This window comes from Callithrix jacchus, chromosome 1 (genome assembly GCF_049354715.1).
Source record: "Callithrix jacchus isolate 240 chromosome 1, calJac240_pri, whole genome shotgun sequence".
Lineage (NCBI taxonomy): Eukaryota > Metazoa > Chordata > Mammalia > Primates > Cebidae > Callithrix > Callithrix jacchus.
This window is the reverse complement of record NC_133502.1, coordinates 94,557,943-94,575,634: the sequence shown is the minus strand read 5'-3', so window position 1 is coordinate 94,575,634 and position 17,692 is coordinate 94,557,943. Positions and strand designations below refer to the sequence as shown.

Genomic DNA, 17,692 nt, shown 5'->3' with positions numbered 1-17,692 from the left:
TAGAAAATTAGTTTGGTTAGCTGATTTCTTTTGACACTTGTTATTAGATTATAGCAGGCATTCGATTAAAACCTGCCGAAGAGGTAGAAAACTGCTGTAAATATGTTGATTAAAGGAACAAATCTAAGAGGACAGGCAAGAAAATCACCTGCTACAAAGAAAGGGCATTCTGAGGATTTTGAAAATGACAACATTACTTTATTGACCTCATAAAATATTTGATAGCTTTTATTGATTGCAGGTCATCAAGAATAGATGAAGCTGTATTCACTAAATCATCTAGTGAAGTGTAGCCATGGATTTATTAGGATGATTGCCATTTAAACTATTTAAAATAGTAAGTTTGGCCACATAAAAGGATGAAAGAGTAAAAAATTAACATTCTTTGGTAATGATACATTAGACAGAGTAAACTTAAAACTTATCCTAAAATTACATAAGGATTATTTTTGCTAGTTTTTTTCTTTAGTAAAGAATAGATCCTTGCAGGATTCATGAAAAATTCTACTCTCTGTAATTCATGTCTGTGTTATTCTTTATTGAAAATTAGTTTATATAGTTTTCAGTTTTTATTATACCTTAGATTAGCAAAATTAATATTCATAACATTCTCTTAATCAGGTATGTGTTATTAGAATATTTTTGCTAGATCAAGAAGAGAATTTCTGTTTTAGATGCAGACAATATTTTGATTAGTCTGATAAGGATTGAACAGAAGTATAAGAAAAAATATGTGACCCTTATAAAAGTTATAATGCAGGTGCAATTGTTAACATTTTTACTAAAATGCCAGTGTTAAAATAATACTAAAGAACTGTGTTAGATTTGTCTCCTCTTGTTATTTGATTTTCTAACAGTAGCGTATTTCACCAACTCAGATTATTAGTTGGCATATGTTTCTGTTTTAAATTACATTGGAATCTTTGAGATAAGGAGATATAGTCTGCTTTCTTACCTTTTTTAGACTAACCTTTCACCTTTCCTGCCACTTCCTACATTCATATCTTTCACTCACCTTTCTAGGTCTAATTGAAATGCCACTACGGTCATACACAAGTGAGCAATATGCAAAGTTAAAATTTTAGTCATATAAATGGTCATTTAGCAATCTATGTCTATGATCTATTTCTAACAATGCCAATCTAGAATTGGAGAAGTATACAAAGATTTATTTACATACATGCTCTACACAGTAGTGTTTATGATAGCAGAATGATGGAGCAAAAAAAGAAAATTTATGAAGATACTGATTGGTTCAATAAATTACTTTATATCCTTATAATGGGATACTCTGGAGCTCATAAAATGTTGCTGTTGGTCTCCATTTACTAATATAAAAATAAATTTAGCAAATCATAACATAGGTTATGGAATAAGATGTACAGAAAAATTTCATTTAAAAAATCATAAAACAGAAAGCTGCTATCAACCACCAGATCATCACAGAGAGCTGCATCTCCTGTATCTGCCTGTCTCTGTCTTGCTAGTTTGATTGTGATATGACTGTGAGGTTCTTTGGAGAACTTTGACAAATACTTTCTTCATTGTCGTCCTGAAGAGAGGGAACATCTCAAGAAACTGGAACCTGCAGAGCCAACAAGGTGTCTAAATCTTCCTTAAGGGACAGGTGTGATCACGGCTCACACCTGTAATCCAACACTTTGGGAGGCCAAGGTGGGTGGATTACCTAAGGTCAGGAGTTCAAGACCAGCCTGGCTAACATGGTGGAACCTCATCTTTACTTAAAATATAAAAATTAGCTGCACATGGTGGCATGCATCTGTAGTCCCAGCTACTTGGGAGGCTGAGGCAGGGAAATTGCTTGAACTGGGAGGTGGTGGTTGCAGTGATTCGAGGTCAGACCACTGCACTCCAGCCTGGATAACAGAACGAGATTCCATCTTAAATAAATAAATAAGGAAAAAACAAATCTTCTCTAAGGATATATTCACCCAACTGTGAATGCAATAGAGTCTGTGTTACACTTGGAAAAAAGTGTAAATAAGTCACTACTGGAACCACAGAAACTGGCCAGTGACCAAAATGACCCCTACTTGTGTGACTTCCTTGAGACTCATTACCTGTTGAGCAGATGAAGTCCATCAAAGAATTAAAATGCCATGTAAACCCGTTTATACAAGCTGGGAGCCTTGGAATCTGACGTGGCAGAATATTTCTGATATAAACACCTTGGGTCCAGGAGTGGTGGCTCATGCCTATAATTCCAACACTTTGGGAGGCTGAGGCAGGAGGATCACTTGAGTCCAGGGGTTCGATACCAGCCTAGGCAACATAGTGAGATCCTGTTTCTACAAAAAAAAAAATTTAATTAGCTGGTCATGGTGGCATGCACCTGTAGTCCTAGCAACTCAGGATGCTGAGGTGAGAGAATTGCTTGAGCCTGGGAGGTTGAGGCTGCAGTGAACCATGATAACACCACTGCACTCAACCTGGGCAACAAAGAGTGAGACCCTGTCTAAAACAAACAAACAAACACAAAACACCCTGGGCAAATGTGATCATGAGAGCTAAGTCCTAGACTGGCTTATATATAACTATATATATATTTTTTAAACGATGACTTTCTGTGATAATTTTGGGGTTACTTTTACCTTTTCTGTAAGTTATAGTAAATATCCACATACATTTTCTTTTATTCGTATTATTTCTTCCAATAAAGTAATTTAGTATCTCCCTCCCCACCCGAAAAAAATTGTCAAACAATAGACTCAGTGTTTATAGTATTTATGCCTGGATGATGGTTTCATATTGTTTTAATTTTTGTGTGAATCTGTTTTCTCATTTTTCTATACCGATTGATAGTCTCTATAACTTAAAACAGAGAGGAATATTGGCCAACATTTATGTAACAAGAACTGTGCTGTTATTTTAATTGTATTATCTCTTAATCCACATTTAGTTCTATGAGGTATAAACTGTTTTACTCTATCTTACAGATGAAAATAATGAAAGCTTTCTGACATTTAAGTAGTATATAAGCAAGATCAAGCATATGATTTGAAAGGACATCTGTCTGACTTCAGAGCCCTAGCTCTTAGCTAGTTTGCTTTGTAATAAATTAGTACATAAATACCTCTCCTTTCATTATTTTTTCAAGAAAGCTGATTCCTATGTTTTGGAAATTATCAATCTCTTCTCTAAAATTCCATAGATAGTACTTTTTATATTTATACACTTCTGTTAATGGGGGTTTTATCATGCTCTGCTTTGAACATACTTATTCATGTACAATAAATAATAGATTATATACCTCCTGAAGTAGCTTTTTCCTAATCTGTCTTAATATCTTCCATAACATTGAGCCTCACATGCAGGATTGTCTAATTCGTATCTTTACTTTATCTTACTTTTTAGAGATGGTTTCACTTTGTCGCCCAGGATGGAGTGCAGTGTCACAATCACACCATACTGTAGCCTCAAACTCCTGGGCTTAAGCAGTCTTCCCACCTCAGCCTCCCTGACTAGCACCGTCACACCTGGCTAATTTTTTGTTGTTGTTTTTTTGTAGTGACAGGGTCTCACTTTGTTTCCCGGGCTGCTCTCAAACTTCTGGTTTCAAGCGTTATCTTCCCGTCTTGGCCTCCCAAAGTGTTGGGGTTATCAGTGCTACCATGCTTGGACCAGTTAATGTTTTTAAAATAGATCTATAGTCGGGCACGGTGGCTCACACCTGTAATCCTGGCACTTTGGGAGGCCATGGTGTGTAGATCATTGGATGTCAGGAGTTTTGAGACCAGCCTGGCCAACGTGATGAAACCCTGTCTCTACTAAAAATATAAAAATTATCTGGGCGTGATGACAGATGCCTGTAGTCACAGCTACTTGGGAGGCTGAGGTGTGAGAATTGCTTGAACCCAGGAGGCAGAGGTTGCAGTGAGCTGAGATCGTGCCATTGCACTCTAGCCTAGTGACAGAGACTCTGTCTCAAAATATAAAAAAATTAAATAAGTAAAATAGATCAATAAGATTATATTCTGCTGATGCAAACTTCAGATTTCTCTTGAAGGCAGTAATAGTTACAATTGAGCCATAGTGGGTTTTTTCCCATTCGTTTTTAAAGTTTTATTCACTTCTTTGTGCTTTGGTACCTATCAGTTATTCCATCTATGAAATTCTCTTGAAGATTAAGAAAAATATGAAAAGTTTTGGGAATGATAAAAATGTTTACACTCAAGTCACAATCTGAGCCTAAAATATTTTCAATGAATTGACTAGAAAGGAACTAAAGTTATTTCTTAGATAGTATAAAAATCAATATGCATCAAGTACTGTTCAAATCTTGGCTTTTGTTTAACTATGTACTGTATTGGTTGTTTCTGGGTAATGGATTAGATGTTTTAAAATAACTCTTTGGTTCCAGGTTGTTCTTATCTTCCCTTTTCTCAAATATTACAATCTAATTAAATCCAATTTTAATATAAACATGTTTTAATAATCAGTTGGGTTTCATGAAATTCTACTTTTGTTTGTTTAGATCAATATGAAAGATAATAAAAATGCCAAATATATTGAAAATCATATTCCATCAAATGACTTGAGAGCCTTTGTATTTGAAAGTCAAGAAGATATGGAGGTTTTCCTCAAAGAGGCAAGTACTAACCAATGTAACACTTTCATTCAACCTCACTCATCTTTTCGGCTTGAAGTTTTAACTTCACTAGAGCAACAAGTGATAGCTAATTTTACCACCAGTTCACTCTCATGCAAAGTCACTCAGTTTTGTTCACTTATTTCCTATTTATGGCATTGTGGGGCAATTTATTTACTTTATTAAAGGAAACCAGACCATAATATTCCATTTGTAACATATTTTGAAATCATCATTTGAAATTAATATAAAGAGTAATTCTATCATGTTTTAAGAAAAAAAAAATGATGGACCTTTGGTCTTGGACATCCTTGTTTTGAAAATGGAATGAACTCAGTTTTCCTTTGAAAGGAAAATCAGTATGATGTTGCTTATTAATACAAATAAAACTTCTTTAAAAAGAATGAGAACCCTGTATATAGCTAGAGAAAAGCCAATGTCCAAGAATCTAACCACTGAAAGACAATATGGCTTAGTAGTTAAGAATGTATACTTTGTAGCTGGGCTGCCAGGATTTGAAATCTGGCTTTATTTCTAACTTGGGCAAGTTGCCTAAGTGTTTTATGCCTCCGTTTTCTTGTCTATAAAATGGAGGGTAGCATTATCTACTTCAAAAGATAGTTGTAAGGATTAAGTCAGTTAATAAATGTAAAGGTGCTCATAACAGTGCTTATTAGCTATTATTATTGTTATGTATCTACATAACGTAGTATAATATTGTTAGCTATATATGATATTCTTAAATATATGGTTAGCTATATGTTGTATTGTCTGTAAGACTTTTTACTCCTTTTGCATATGTCTTCTATTTCTTTAAAAAGCTTATAGAGGTTAGGTTTAGATTTTTTTGTGTATGCCTTGTTTAAACAACTTTGTTAATTGGTCTAAGTGAGGAGAGGATTCTGAATCAGCTCAAGTGGTCCTCTGTTTCTCTGGTACACAAGTACTTGGAAGGAATCTTGCTTATTTTGGCTCTTATATTGCCCTACTTCTGGTTTGGGAGTTGGCAAGGTATATGAACATAAAAGTGACTGGATAAAAAGGTTGGATATATAAAATTATAAAATGGATCCAAAAAGTTAAAAATTTGTGTATGTTAGAGCTATTTAAGCCTAACCAGTGATTCATCCATCTGATGTCAGAGCTCAGTTGCTTTGCTTCAGTTACATGTCTTTAAGACATGATACGTGGTAAAGGGCATGCAGTCGGGTGTAATTAAATGATTTCTATTTAGCAAATGGCCAGCCTAGCCTGTACGGAGTACTTTTCCTTGTGTCAAAAACTCATTCTGCCTCTGCACTGAGATTTAAACCATATGTTGATGATACAATATGGATTCCTAATAATTTGACCTGTATTCTTTTTTCTTGTGTTGTAACGACTTTCCATAACTGCTCATCAGATAGAACCAGAACGTTCTTTGGTATCTATGACTTTTTGTATATATATTTTAAGCTTTAAAATTTATTCTGTATAACTTTCTCCTGTAATTGTATCTAGTAGATTACCATTTCCCATCCTTCAGTAACTTACAAATCATCTTCACAATTTTTGCCATTTCTGCATACTATCATGTGCAACCATCATAATTTTTGCCAAATCTGAGTACTACCTACGGTATTATTTCTTGTTTCTCTTTCAGTTACCTCACTTTTTGTTACTCAAATAAAATCTTCTAAAAGGAAATACATTATTACAAAGTTAGAAAACAAATAATAGGCCAGGTACAGTAGCTTATGCCTCTAATCCCAGCACTTTGGGTGGCCAAGGTAGATGGGTCACTTGAGATCAGGAGTTTGAGACCAGCCTGGCCAACATGGCAAAGCCCCATCTCTGCTACAAATACAAAAAATACAAAAATTAACCAGGTGGGGTGTGCACCTGTAGTCCCACCCACTTGGGAGGCTGAGGCAGGAAAGAATTGCTTGAACCTGGGAGGTGGAGGCTGCTGTGAACCGAGATTGTGCCACTACACTGCAGCCTGGGGGATAGAGCGAGACTCCACCTCAAAAAAAAAAAAAGAAAGAAAAGAAATAATATATATAACAATAAGACAACAAAAACAGCGTTAGTAAATTCTTTATCATTGCTTACTGAAAGCAGGTAACAGTAAAAAAAGATAACAAGGAGTTGAGGACATGCTGACATACTGCAACTTCTCTCCTTGGTATAATTTGAAGTACTGAAAAGGAACTGAAGAGAAAATTACTGTCTCACTGTGTAATTGTTTTAATTCAAACAATAAATTTTAATAACTTAATGTGCCCCATATACTAACATCAGTGATATATTGACTAATGGCCAATACTGTTTCATCTATACCACCACTCTATTTTTTTCCTAATAGCTTATTTTGATACTATTTCAAACAGAAAAGTTGTAAGAGAAATACATGAAACTTCTGTATCCTGTGTCCCAGAGTCACTGATTATCTACATTTAGTCCTATTTGCCTTACTGTTTCTCCATTGCAAAGTAAGTTCTGCTATAAGACAACATAGGCATTCTTAAAAATCACTGTGTTGTGCAAATGTGTGCAATAAAAACACAAGACTTATGAGAAAATGAGGGTAAAGTACAATAAACAAAATTTTCAGCTGGGTACGTTGGCTCATGCCTGTAATTTCAGCACTTTGGGAGGCCTAGGGAGGTGGATCACTTGAGGCCTGGAGTTCGAGGCCAGCCTGGCCAACATGGTGAAACCCCATCTTTATTAAAAATACAAAAATTAGCCAGGCGTGGTGGCACACACCTGTAATCCCAGCTACTCGGAGGCTGAGGCATGAGAATCACTTGAACCCAGGAGATGGAGGTTTCAGTGAGCTGAAATCGTGCCACTGCATTTCACCCTGGGGAAGAGTGAGACTCTCTCTCTCGAGAAAAAAAAAATTTTTTTTCATCAATCACACACACAGAAAAATAAACCTGTGAAACATGGTGTCATGATCTTACATGTTAAATTGTTAAGTAATACATAAATACAGTAAGTATGATGCTTTATTTTGAAAAGACCTGAAGTCGGCTTGTGGAAGTGGACATTGGATGACTTGTTCAGCTTGTAGGTTAATGTGTTGTGGTTAAAGCAATTATAATCTGCCTGGGCCTTTTTTTTTTTTTTTTGAGATAGAATTTCACTCTTATCACCCAGGCAGGAGTGCAGTGGCATAATCTCGACTCATTGTAACCTCCACCTCCTGGGTTCAGGTGATTCTCCTGCGTCAGCCTCTCGAGTAGCTGGGATTACTGGCACCTGCCACCATACCCAGCTAATTTTTTTGTGTTTTTAGTAGAGACAGGGTTTTGCCATGGTGGCCAGTCTGGTCTTGATCTCCTGACCTCAGGTGATCTCCCCACCTCAGCCTCCCAAAGTGCTGGGATTACAGGCATGAGCCACCACACCCAGCCAGTAATTTTTTAACTGTATTCTGGAATTGTGGGTAATACTGTAGAAACTGGATTCAGTTGTCTTCTTCCAAAGAGACTAGAGGAAGGCAGTTAACTTAGCTGAACTTAAACTCCAAACTCTGTCTCTCAAGCAAGGGACAGCAACTAAAGTCTCCATTCAGTGGGTTTTTGTTGTTGTTGTTTTAGCTTTCCACTTGTTGCTTTCCTCCATTTCCCTGGAAATTTCCCATGCATTCAGAATTTGTGGGGCAGCCAAGGATTTAGATAGGTGTTTTCTGCAGATTTTGAGGCTTCTCACTTTGCGGTTTCCTTCTTCCAAGAATTTACCCTCTCAGTTTAACAATAATTCTAGTCAACCCAAACTCCATCCTTCCATCCTATGATTTCTCCAGCCAGAAAGACTGCAGCTTTCTACCAGAATTCTGTTCCTGCTTCTGATGCTTCAAATTGGAGAATGCCCCCAAGCCACAAGCCACATAAACACAAATCTCATCTAGTGCTAATCGTATCTTTCAAATGTCAACTCCTTTCCAACTCCTTCCTTTTGTTCATCTCCAGTGCCTTAAAATAATTGTTTTTAAAATTTTGGCCGGAGTTTATAATCACTGTTAGTAGAAAAGTTAGTCTAATACAAGATGATCTGCCAATAAAATAAGCATAACTATCTCCCTTCTGTATTATTTTGAAGTAATTCCCAGATATTCTGTTTCACCTGAAAATATTTTGGTATGTATCTCTATAAGAAGTGGACTGTTTTTAATATCACAGTAAAAAAAATTTATTCTAAGTAACATCTAATCTGCAGTGTTCAAATTTTTTATCCATCCCATGAATGCCAGTAGGTAACTTTGTAAATCATTTCAGTAGAGAATATATGGTAATTAAAATAATATTTTCTTTTCTCTATATTCAGGTTCGTGACAATAAAAAATTAAGAGTAAATGCTGTTATTGCTCCCAAGAGTTCATATGCAGACAGAGCACCTTCAAGATCTTTGAATGAACTTAAGTAAGTCTTGAAAATATTAAGATTTATTTAAATATTGAATTAACATTTATTGTCACATAAATAAGCTGTTACAAGCTGTATTATTTCCTTGTAGGATCTCTACTTAAGTTGAATATAAGGAAAAATTTAGGCACAGGACTATGATACAGTTCGCATACAGTGAGTGTGATGTATGATGTTTCAAATCTGCAGAACAGAATTGAGCTATTTAATAAAAGATACTAATGCCATTTCTTACAGTTTTTACAAAAATAAAGAAAAAAGGTACTAGTTGGTTAGTTACTGGGAAAATGAAATGATAAATTATCACTTATAATACAAAAATAATTTCCAGAAGGACTAAATGTAAAAATTGTCAGTATAAAATAATTATAAGTAAATATCTTAATTCAGAATATAACTAAACATTCGAAACATAATAGGTGAAATTTAAAAAGAGTAGTTTGTAGTCATAAAAGCGTAAACTTTTGTGGCAAGTGAGTAAGTCATAAGTGATTTTAAAATAAAAATGTTGCTGTGTCATTGTTGAAATAATATATGTTTTACTTACTGCTTACTGATGACTTATAAACTCTGATTTTTTTAGCAATATTTTCAGAAGGAAATCTAATCAATACTTTTCCTTTCAGACAATACGGATTTTTCTCTTATTTGAGAGAGTTATTTGATGCACCAGATCCTGTAATGAGTTACCTTTGCTGTCAGTATCATATTCATGAAGTTCCTGTAGGAACTGAAAGGACCAGAGAAAGAATTGAACGGGTAGGTAGTGAATCATATACCAAAAATGCAGTTTTGTTAAACCTTAGCTAAGGCAAGCAAAATGTGTCAGAATTTAAATAAGTCTGTTGTTTACAACAATGGAGAAACTGTCTTTGTATTTATTTTCCATATGACATAAAACAGTAACTGTTAACTAATACATTATTATGAGAGGAGTGATGTGGAATTAACTAGAATAAATATTTATTACATTTAAGGTAATTTAGTAAAGTTAAAACCTGAAAAGAAATACCTGGTACCCTAACCTGATACTGCTTTATTTGGTACGCCTATGTTCAAACATTGTATTAATAATAGTTTAGTCTTTTAAATTATTATATGTAGGCCGGGCGCGGTGGCTCAAGCCTGTAATCCCAGCACTTTGGGAGGCTGAAGCGGGTGGATCACGAGGTCAAGAGATCGAGACCATCCTGATCAACATGGTGAAACCCCGTCTCTACTAAAAATACAAAAAATTAGCTGGGCATGGTGGCACGTTCCTGTAATCCCAGCTACTCAGGAGGCTGAGACAGGAGAATTGCCTGAACCCAGGAGGCGGAGGTTGCAGTGAGCCGAGATCGCTCCATTGCACTCCAGCGTGGGTAACGAGAGCGAAACTCCATCTCAAAAAAAAAAAAAAAAAATTATTATATGTGAGATTATCTTTAAGACAAACTATACTTTAGAATGCTAGGCTGGGGTATAAAACTGTTTTTGGTCAACTGTCCTTTACTTAAAACTTGTACTTAAGATTATCTCACATATGAATGGCCACTTATCATAGTATTTAAGATTTACACCCTGTTGACCTAGTGTGGTTAAATACATCTTACCTCTTCACATAGACTATAAACTTCTGGAAGGAAACAAACCAGAGTAGTATTATAATAGTATCTAAAGGTTTTTAGAGATTGGAAACAAATCTCTAAATCTAAAATCTTTAATCTAAAAATGCTCTGCATTGCAGCAGCCTACTCTATACATATACAAAAATAGATCAAAGAATGGTCTGGTTATGGTATTTATAATATATTTTAGTTTATGAAATCTATGTATAAATTTTTGAGAGATAAGTTCTAAAAAAATTTAGAAGGCTTTGAAATCTACGAAAAATGTTTCACTTGGTTATTCTTCCCAAATACACAGGAACTAAATATAAGATTATGTATCTTTGAACAGAATAACTGAGAGGAGGGGAGAGTAAATGACTTACCCAAGATAACATAGTTCATTGTACTGAGCACCCTTCTCTCCTGGTATCTCTTGCTCCTGGTATCTCTTCTTTAGATGTAACAAGGCTCCAAAACTACTTGGGAGAATTGCAGCATAGAAGTATAGCTGACTTTGCTAGTTGTATGAGCCATCTTTTTTGAAACTTTGTTGGATAGGTTAAAAAAATTTGCTGGACACAGTGGCTCACACCTATAATCTTGGCATTTTGGAAAGCCTAAGTGGGAGAATCTCAGAGGCAGGAATTCGAAACCAGCCCCCATAGGAAGCATGGGAAAACCCCATCTCTGCAAAATTTTTTTTTGATTAGCCAGGCATGGTGGCACGTGCCTGTAGTCCCAGCTACTTGGGAGGCTGAAGTGGGAGGATCACTTGAGCCTGGGAGGTTGAGGGTGGAGTAAGCTGAGATCATGCCACTGCATTCCAGCCTGGGTGACAGAGCAAGACCCTGTCTCAAAAATAAAAATAAAAATGTGTATCTAATATATTTTGATCTTCCAAAATTCACTTGGTCTGTATTTCTAATTATTTAGTACTTAAAAAAATGTATTAATATTAAATGTGCACTAATACTTGTTTTACATTTTAGGTAATACAAGAAACCCGATTAAAACAAATTTATACAGCAGAAGAAAAGTATGTGGTGAAAACTTCTTTTTATTCAAACAAAGTTATTTCTAGTAACACATCTCTAAAAGTAGCCCAGTTTCTCACAGTTACTGTGGACCTAGAGCAAAGAAGACACTTAGAAGAACAACTAAAGGTTGGTTAATTTGATCTGAATGTTAGAAAAGAATATTAACTGGATTTCTAATACTTTCACTGGAACAGTTTTTTTTAAATATGTTGACAATTTTTAAATATTTCGTAGGAAATTAATAGAAAATTGCAAGCAGTGGAATCAGGGTTGATTGCCTTACGTGAAACAAGCAAACACCTGGAGCACAAAGACAATGAACTTAGACAAAAGAAGAAGGAGCTTCTTGAGAGAAAAACGAAGAAAAGACAACTGGAACAAAAAATTAGTTCCAAACTAGGAAGGTATCTTTTAGCCTATTGATGGGGGCAGAGCACAAAGTGCTGTATGGGAGAATATTAATTATACACTGTCATAACAACACCTTTTCCACAAGCACACTTTGTAGTAATTTCTCTGTAAAGCTTTAATCTTACTACATAAAACACAATTTTAGTCCATAGGGCGAAAGGAGATGACCCTTGAGTGTTACAAGTTCTCTTCCTTGATCTTCTGTTCCAGTCTCTGGACTCCTTTATATGTTTAAAAATTAATGAGGATCTTGAAGAGGTTTTGTTTAGATGGATTATATTTATTGATATTTACCACATTAGAAATTAAAACTGAGAATGTTTACAATATTCATTTTTTTTTTTTAGGTAGAGATACGGCAGTAATTTATTTTAAAAATAACAGAGACCCATTATATGTTAACATAAACATTAAAAATAACTCCTTTACAGACAAAATACATTTAGTGAGAAGAGTGGCATTGCTTTACATTTTTACAGATTTCTTTGGTTGAAGTCAGTAGGTTTTTTTCCTATTTGATTCTGTATTGAGTTTGTTGTGAGATGTTTGAGTTGAAGTATATGAAGAAAATCTGGCTTCTCATAAATATGCAGTTGGAAAAGGAGTATTAGACTTTTCAGATAATTGTGGATATTCTTAATACTATATCAAAACTTGCCAAAGTATAGTTTATTAAAGTTTAATTAATTGCGATGTGGAATCTGAAACCATATCAGTGAACTTGTATACTCTGTTACATTAAAATACATTGCACGGTAGATGGTGCTTTCACCCATGAATGATTTAGTTATAGCGTGCATTGGTCATTTGGAAAATATTGGTTCATCAAGTCACATAGATTTTTCAAATGTTCACATACTTTATTATATAATATTTTTTAAAGCTCACATTGATCACTGATTCCGTCAGAAAAGTTATTAAGAATTGGAAAGCTGTCAAGCTTGGCAGTGGATACACATTTTTTAAAATTCTAATTTTCATTTGAAAGTTTGAACTTGGCTGGGCGCAGGGGCTCATGCTTATAATCCCAGCACTTTGGGAGGCCAAGGCGGGTGGATCGCCTGAGGTCAGGAGTTCGAGACCAACCCAACCAACATAGTGAAACCCTGTCTCTACTAAAAATACAAAAAATTAGCTGGGCGTAGTGGCAGATGGCTGTAAGTCCAGCTACTAGGGAGGCTGAGGCAGGAGAATCACTTGTACCCGGGAGGCAGAGGTTGTAGTGAGTTGAGATCGTGCCACTGTACTCCAGCCTGGGCAACAAGAGTGAAGAGCGAAACTCCATCTAAAAAAAAAAAATGAAAGTTTGAACTTTATCATTGGAACAAATATTGTCAGTTATTTTCCTTGAAATGACAAGCTCGCTTTATTCCTTTTTGGAAAAAGAAAAATGACCAAATAGCCAAGTGCAGATAATAATAGTTTGTTTTTTTTTTTAAGTAAAAATGGTATTCCATGAAAAAAAGTCTAGTATAACTCCAAACTTAAGCAATCACACAAGTGATTTTTCTTGAAACAACCTTTATACTTTTGAATATACTGCAAGTGTTTAATAAGTACAGGCTGCCCTTGGTATCGGTGGATTCTACCTCCATGGATTCAGCCAACCACAGATCAAAAATATTCAAGAGGCCAGGTGCAATATCTCATACCTGTAACCCCAACTTTGGAAGGCCAAGGCAGAGGGATCGTTTGAGACCAGTCTGGGCAACATGGCAAGATCCAATCTCTTTAGACAGCAGGGGAGGGTGGAAGAAAGAAAAATAATTGGGGGGGTCAAAAATGGATGATTGTGTCTGTATGGAACATTACAGACTTTTTTCTTGTCATTATTCTTTAAGCAATACAACTACTATTTATATAGTATTTATGTTGTATTAGGTATTTTAAGTAATCTAGAGATAATATAAAATACGTGGGAGGATGTGCATAGGTCATATGCAAATATTACACCATTTTATATAAGGGACTTAAGCATCTGTGGATTTTGGAATTCTTGGGGAGTCCCAAAACCAATCCCTGTTGGATACTGGGGGACAGTTATATTATGTACTTCCTATTTCATCACATAGAATATTAAAAATGCATATACTTAAGATTATGATATTTAATAAAGTTTATGATTTTTACTGCTTCATTAAGCATATTCTTAAGGGAATTTGGCATTTTAAAAAATTTCAAGTGCATGGCAGTGAAGAATGTAAGGGCTACTACTACTACTTTGGTGTACTAGTGTTGGTTTGTTACCTTGATTTATTCTAAAGCAATAGCATTTTTAGTCTCCATTGCTTTTACACCATCAGTGCAAATGTCAGCATGGTGAGAAAGGCAAATGATACCCTGTTATTACCATGAAAATAGTTTCTAACTCACAGATTCCTGAAATAGTTTCAGGTATCCCCAGGAGTCTGTGGACCACACTTTGAGAACCACTGGCCTACATGATCATCCAAAACAATATGTCCATTGAGTTCTGAATGATGATAGGAGAGGGGAGGGGAAGGTATAGGCAGAAAAATTGTCAAACTAGGCTTTTTTCTCTCTAGTTCTGAAAGAGAGTAATAGGGATGGAGGAAGTTATACTGATTTTTACAGAATAGATTAGATTGGGCACCTGAGGGTTTATCTCACTCATTCAGTTGCAGTCTTGTTGTGACAGAATTATGTTTGCTTGGCCTTAATGGGTCATATATTCCATAGAATTTTGTATGAATATAGTATTGTCAAAAGTCTTCCTTTTTTCCTTTGTTTTCTTTCTTTCTGTCTTTCTGTCTTTTTTTGAGATGGGGTCTTGCTCTGTTACCCAAGCTGGAGTGCAGTGGCATGATCATGGCTCACTGCAGCTTCAAACTCTTGGGCTCAAGCGATCCTCTCACCTCAGCCTCCTGAGTAGCTGAGACCACAGGTGTGCACCACTATGCCCAGCTTATTTGTAGAGATGGGGTCTTGCTGTGTTGCTGGGATTGGTCTTGAACACCTGGCCTCAATCAGTTTTCCTGCCTTGGCCTCCCAAAGTGCTGGGATTACAGGCATGAGCCACCACACCCAGCCAAAAGTCTTTTCTAAATGGAAAACGACTGGCTTATTGTGAAAGCCCAGGCAGCCATTCTCAGAACTGATTATAAGCTTTATTTTGAATTTAGGTATTTTTGTAGAAACCAGAATATATAAGGTAGGATAAAAGCTATTAGGGTATCAAGTCTGGGGAAAAGGCACATGGTTTCCAGTTTCAAGGTTTTTTCCATATCCTACCATAACATAGCCTACAGCTTTTTGTTGTTGTTCTGTCTTCTTGTCTATAGACTAGAGATTAGTGACATAGTCAATCTTTAATAATGAGTAACAGCTCAATGTCTTGAATAAGGTATGTTTACCTTGTTTATCTTTTTTTCGCCCATTAACTTGTTTTTAAAATTGTTAATGTGCCTTGGTTGTTTAAAATAAGATACATCTATTTAGTTTTGCTTTCTAGAATTTGTTTCAACTTTAAACCTTTTTTTTTCAATTTGTAACCCTTCATTTCCTATTCAATCATCTGTAAAACACTCAACCTTTACTGTGCAACTGCTGTATTGAACCCATTGTCTAAAACTAAACTTTCTCCTCATAATGTTGATTTTCACAGTGAGATGACTTTTCATGCATGTTACTGGCCCACTATCTCCAACTTCTGTTCACTTTGGACTACTGCAGTGGTGACCTCTAGTTAGTGGTCTCTGCTTGACTAGCCACTTCTCCATTTAATTCATCCACAAGACTGTTGTAAAATTTATTTTGTTTGCATATTCTTACCCCATTCATTATGAGGCCAGGTACAGTGGCTCATGCCTGTAATCCCAGCACTTTGGGAAGCTGAGGCAGGTGGATCACTTGAGGTCAGGAGTTTGAGACCAGCCTAGCCAACATGGTGAAACCCTGTCTCTACTAAAAATACAAAAATTAGTCAGGCGTGGTGGCAGGTGCCTGTAATCCCAAGCTACTCAGGAGACTAAAGCAGGACAGCCACTTGAGCTGGGAAGCAGAAGTTGTAGTGAGCTGAGATGCCACTGCACTCCAGCCTGGGTGAAAGAGTAAGACTTCCATCTCAAAAAACAACAACAGAAGAAAAAACAAATTAAGACTTAAGTTACTACGTGAAATTTAATTAAACACTACAGTCCTTCAGACAAGCTTTTATGATTATTCAAAATCTTGTTTTGCTCTACCCATTCCAACTTATCTCCCTCCCCTCCCCAACATACCCTACCTGGTACCATTCAGACCACTCTCCACAGCACCCACTGAACTTACTTATTATTGCTTCCATCATTTGTTCTTTTTCCTTGGTGGCAACATGGTCTAGTGGAAAGAACATGGACTTTGGTACCAGACACATTTTAATATCTGTGATTTTAGGCAATTTTACTTAACTTTCCTGAGCCTTAATTCCTTCATTTTTAAAATTGAGAGCATAGTATTAACTTTTAGGATTCTTGTGTTTTTTTTTCCCGTTTCTTAGCTATTAACTGTCTCCACTTAAGCTCGTTAAGGGAAGGGAGTGTTTTATAAACTATATTAATAGCAACAGAAACAACTTATGTTGATGGATCAGTTATGGGCCTGGCACTATATTTAGTGTGTTACATGTGTTACTTCTGCCCCATCTATAAGGAAACAATGTATTACCTTTTCTAAGCTTCACCACAGCCCTATGGAGGAAGTACTGTTATTATCTGTAATTTATAGATGAGGAAACTGAGGCTCAGAAGAGTAACTTGTCCAGAGTTAAACTGCGTATTAGTGAATGGCAAAGAGGAAACAAAGCCATCTTTCTGACTCCAGATCCTAAACCATTAACACAGGTATTACCTGGACTATGCTGGGGCACAAGCCATATATATCAACAAATATTTTTCAATCCTGATTGATCACATAAAATGATTGTTTAATCTAGGAGCAAGCAGTTTATATATCTAAAAAGCATTGCTAAATATATCCCAGAAAACTGCAGGAGACCTAAGAATTTGGGCTCAATCCTTGTGTTTTACCCTGATTTCTTCATTATTATGTGTGTCACACAGTTTAAAGCTTATGGAACAGGATACTTGCAACCTTGAAGAGGAAGAGCGAAAAGCAAGTACCAAAATCAGAGAAATAAATGTTCAAAAAGCAAAACTTGTTACCGAATTAACAAACCTAATAAAGGTAAGATATTTCCTTAATTGTAATCATTCTTTAAAAAATAGTGGGTAGATAAGATAGTAAAATCTTTAGAGGGAGGGAAGGTTTTGATTAAGGTTTCTGACATTATGTAAGCAAGAGATCTTTATCATCAGTTTCAGCTTGCTTAGTTGTTTGACATTTTTTTTAGAGATAATAAGTAGGATAGAAGCACTCATTAGGCTAAATGTGTTTATTCCGATGACTCTCTTAACAAAGGAAGACACCTTCTTAAAAAAATTGTTATAAGAACTGTTTGAGAGAGATGTCAGTCAGTAGGAAAATTATTTTTTCCTGCCAGGCGTGGTGGCTCACACTTGTAATCCCAGCACTTTGGGAGTATGAGGCTGGTGAATCACGAGGTCAGGAGTTGAAGACCAGCCTGGCCAATATGGTGAAACCGCATCTCTACTAAAAAATACATAAAAATTA

The 17,692-nt window shown here is 35.8% G+C and overlaps 1 protein-coding gene across 6 annotated transcripts in view; it reads left to right on the top strand.

The window, feature by feature from the left end:
* SMC5 (structural maintenance of chromosomes 5) overlaps positions 1-17,692 on the top strand; it is a 124,384-nt gene that overhangs the window by 42,308 nt on the left and 64,384 nt on the right. For all 6 annotated transcript variants that reach the window (XM_078366844.1, XM_035302657.3, XM_035302651.3 and 3 more), the window contains 6 exons: positions 4,496-4,609; positions 8,927-9,021; positions 9,651-9,783; positions 11,603-11,776; positions 11,885-12,054; positions 17,122-17,245. In XM_078366844.1, coding sequence (XP_078222970.1) covers positions 4,496-4,609; positions 8,927-9,021; positions 9,651-9,783; positions 11,603-11,776; positions 11,885-12,054; positions 17,122-17,245 — 810 coding nt within the window. The remainder of the gene's footprint in view (positions 1-4,495; positions 4,610-8,926; positions 9,022-9,650; positions 9,784-11,602; positions 11,777-11,884; positions 12,055-17,121; positions 17,246-17,692) is intronic.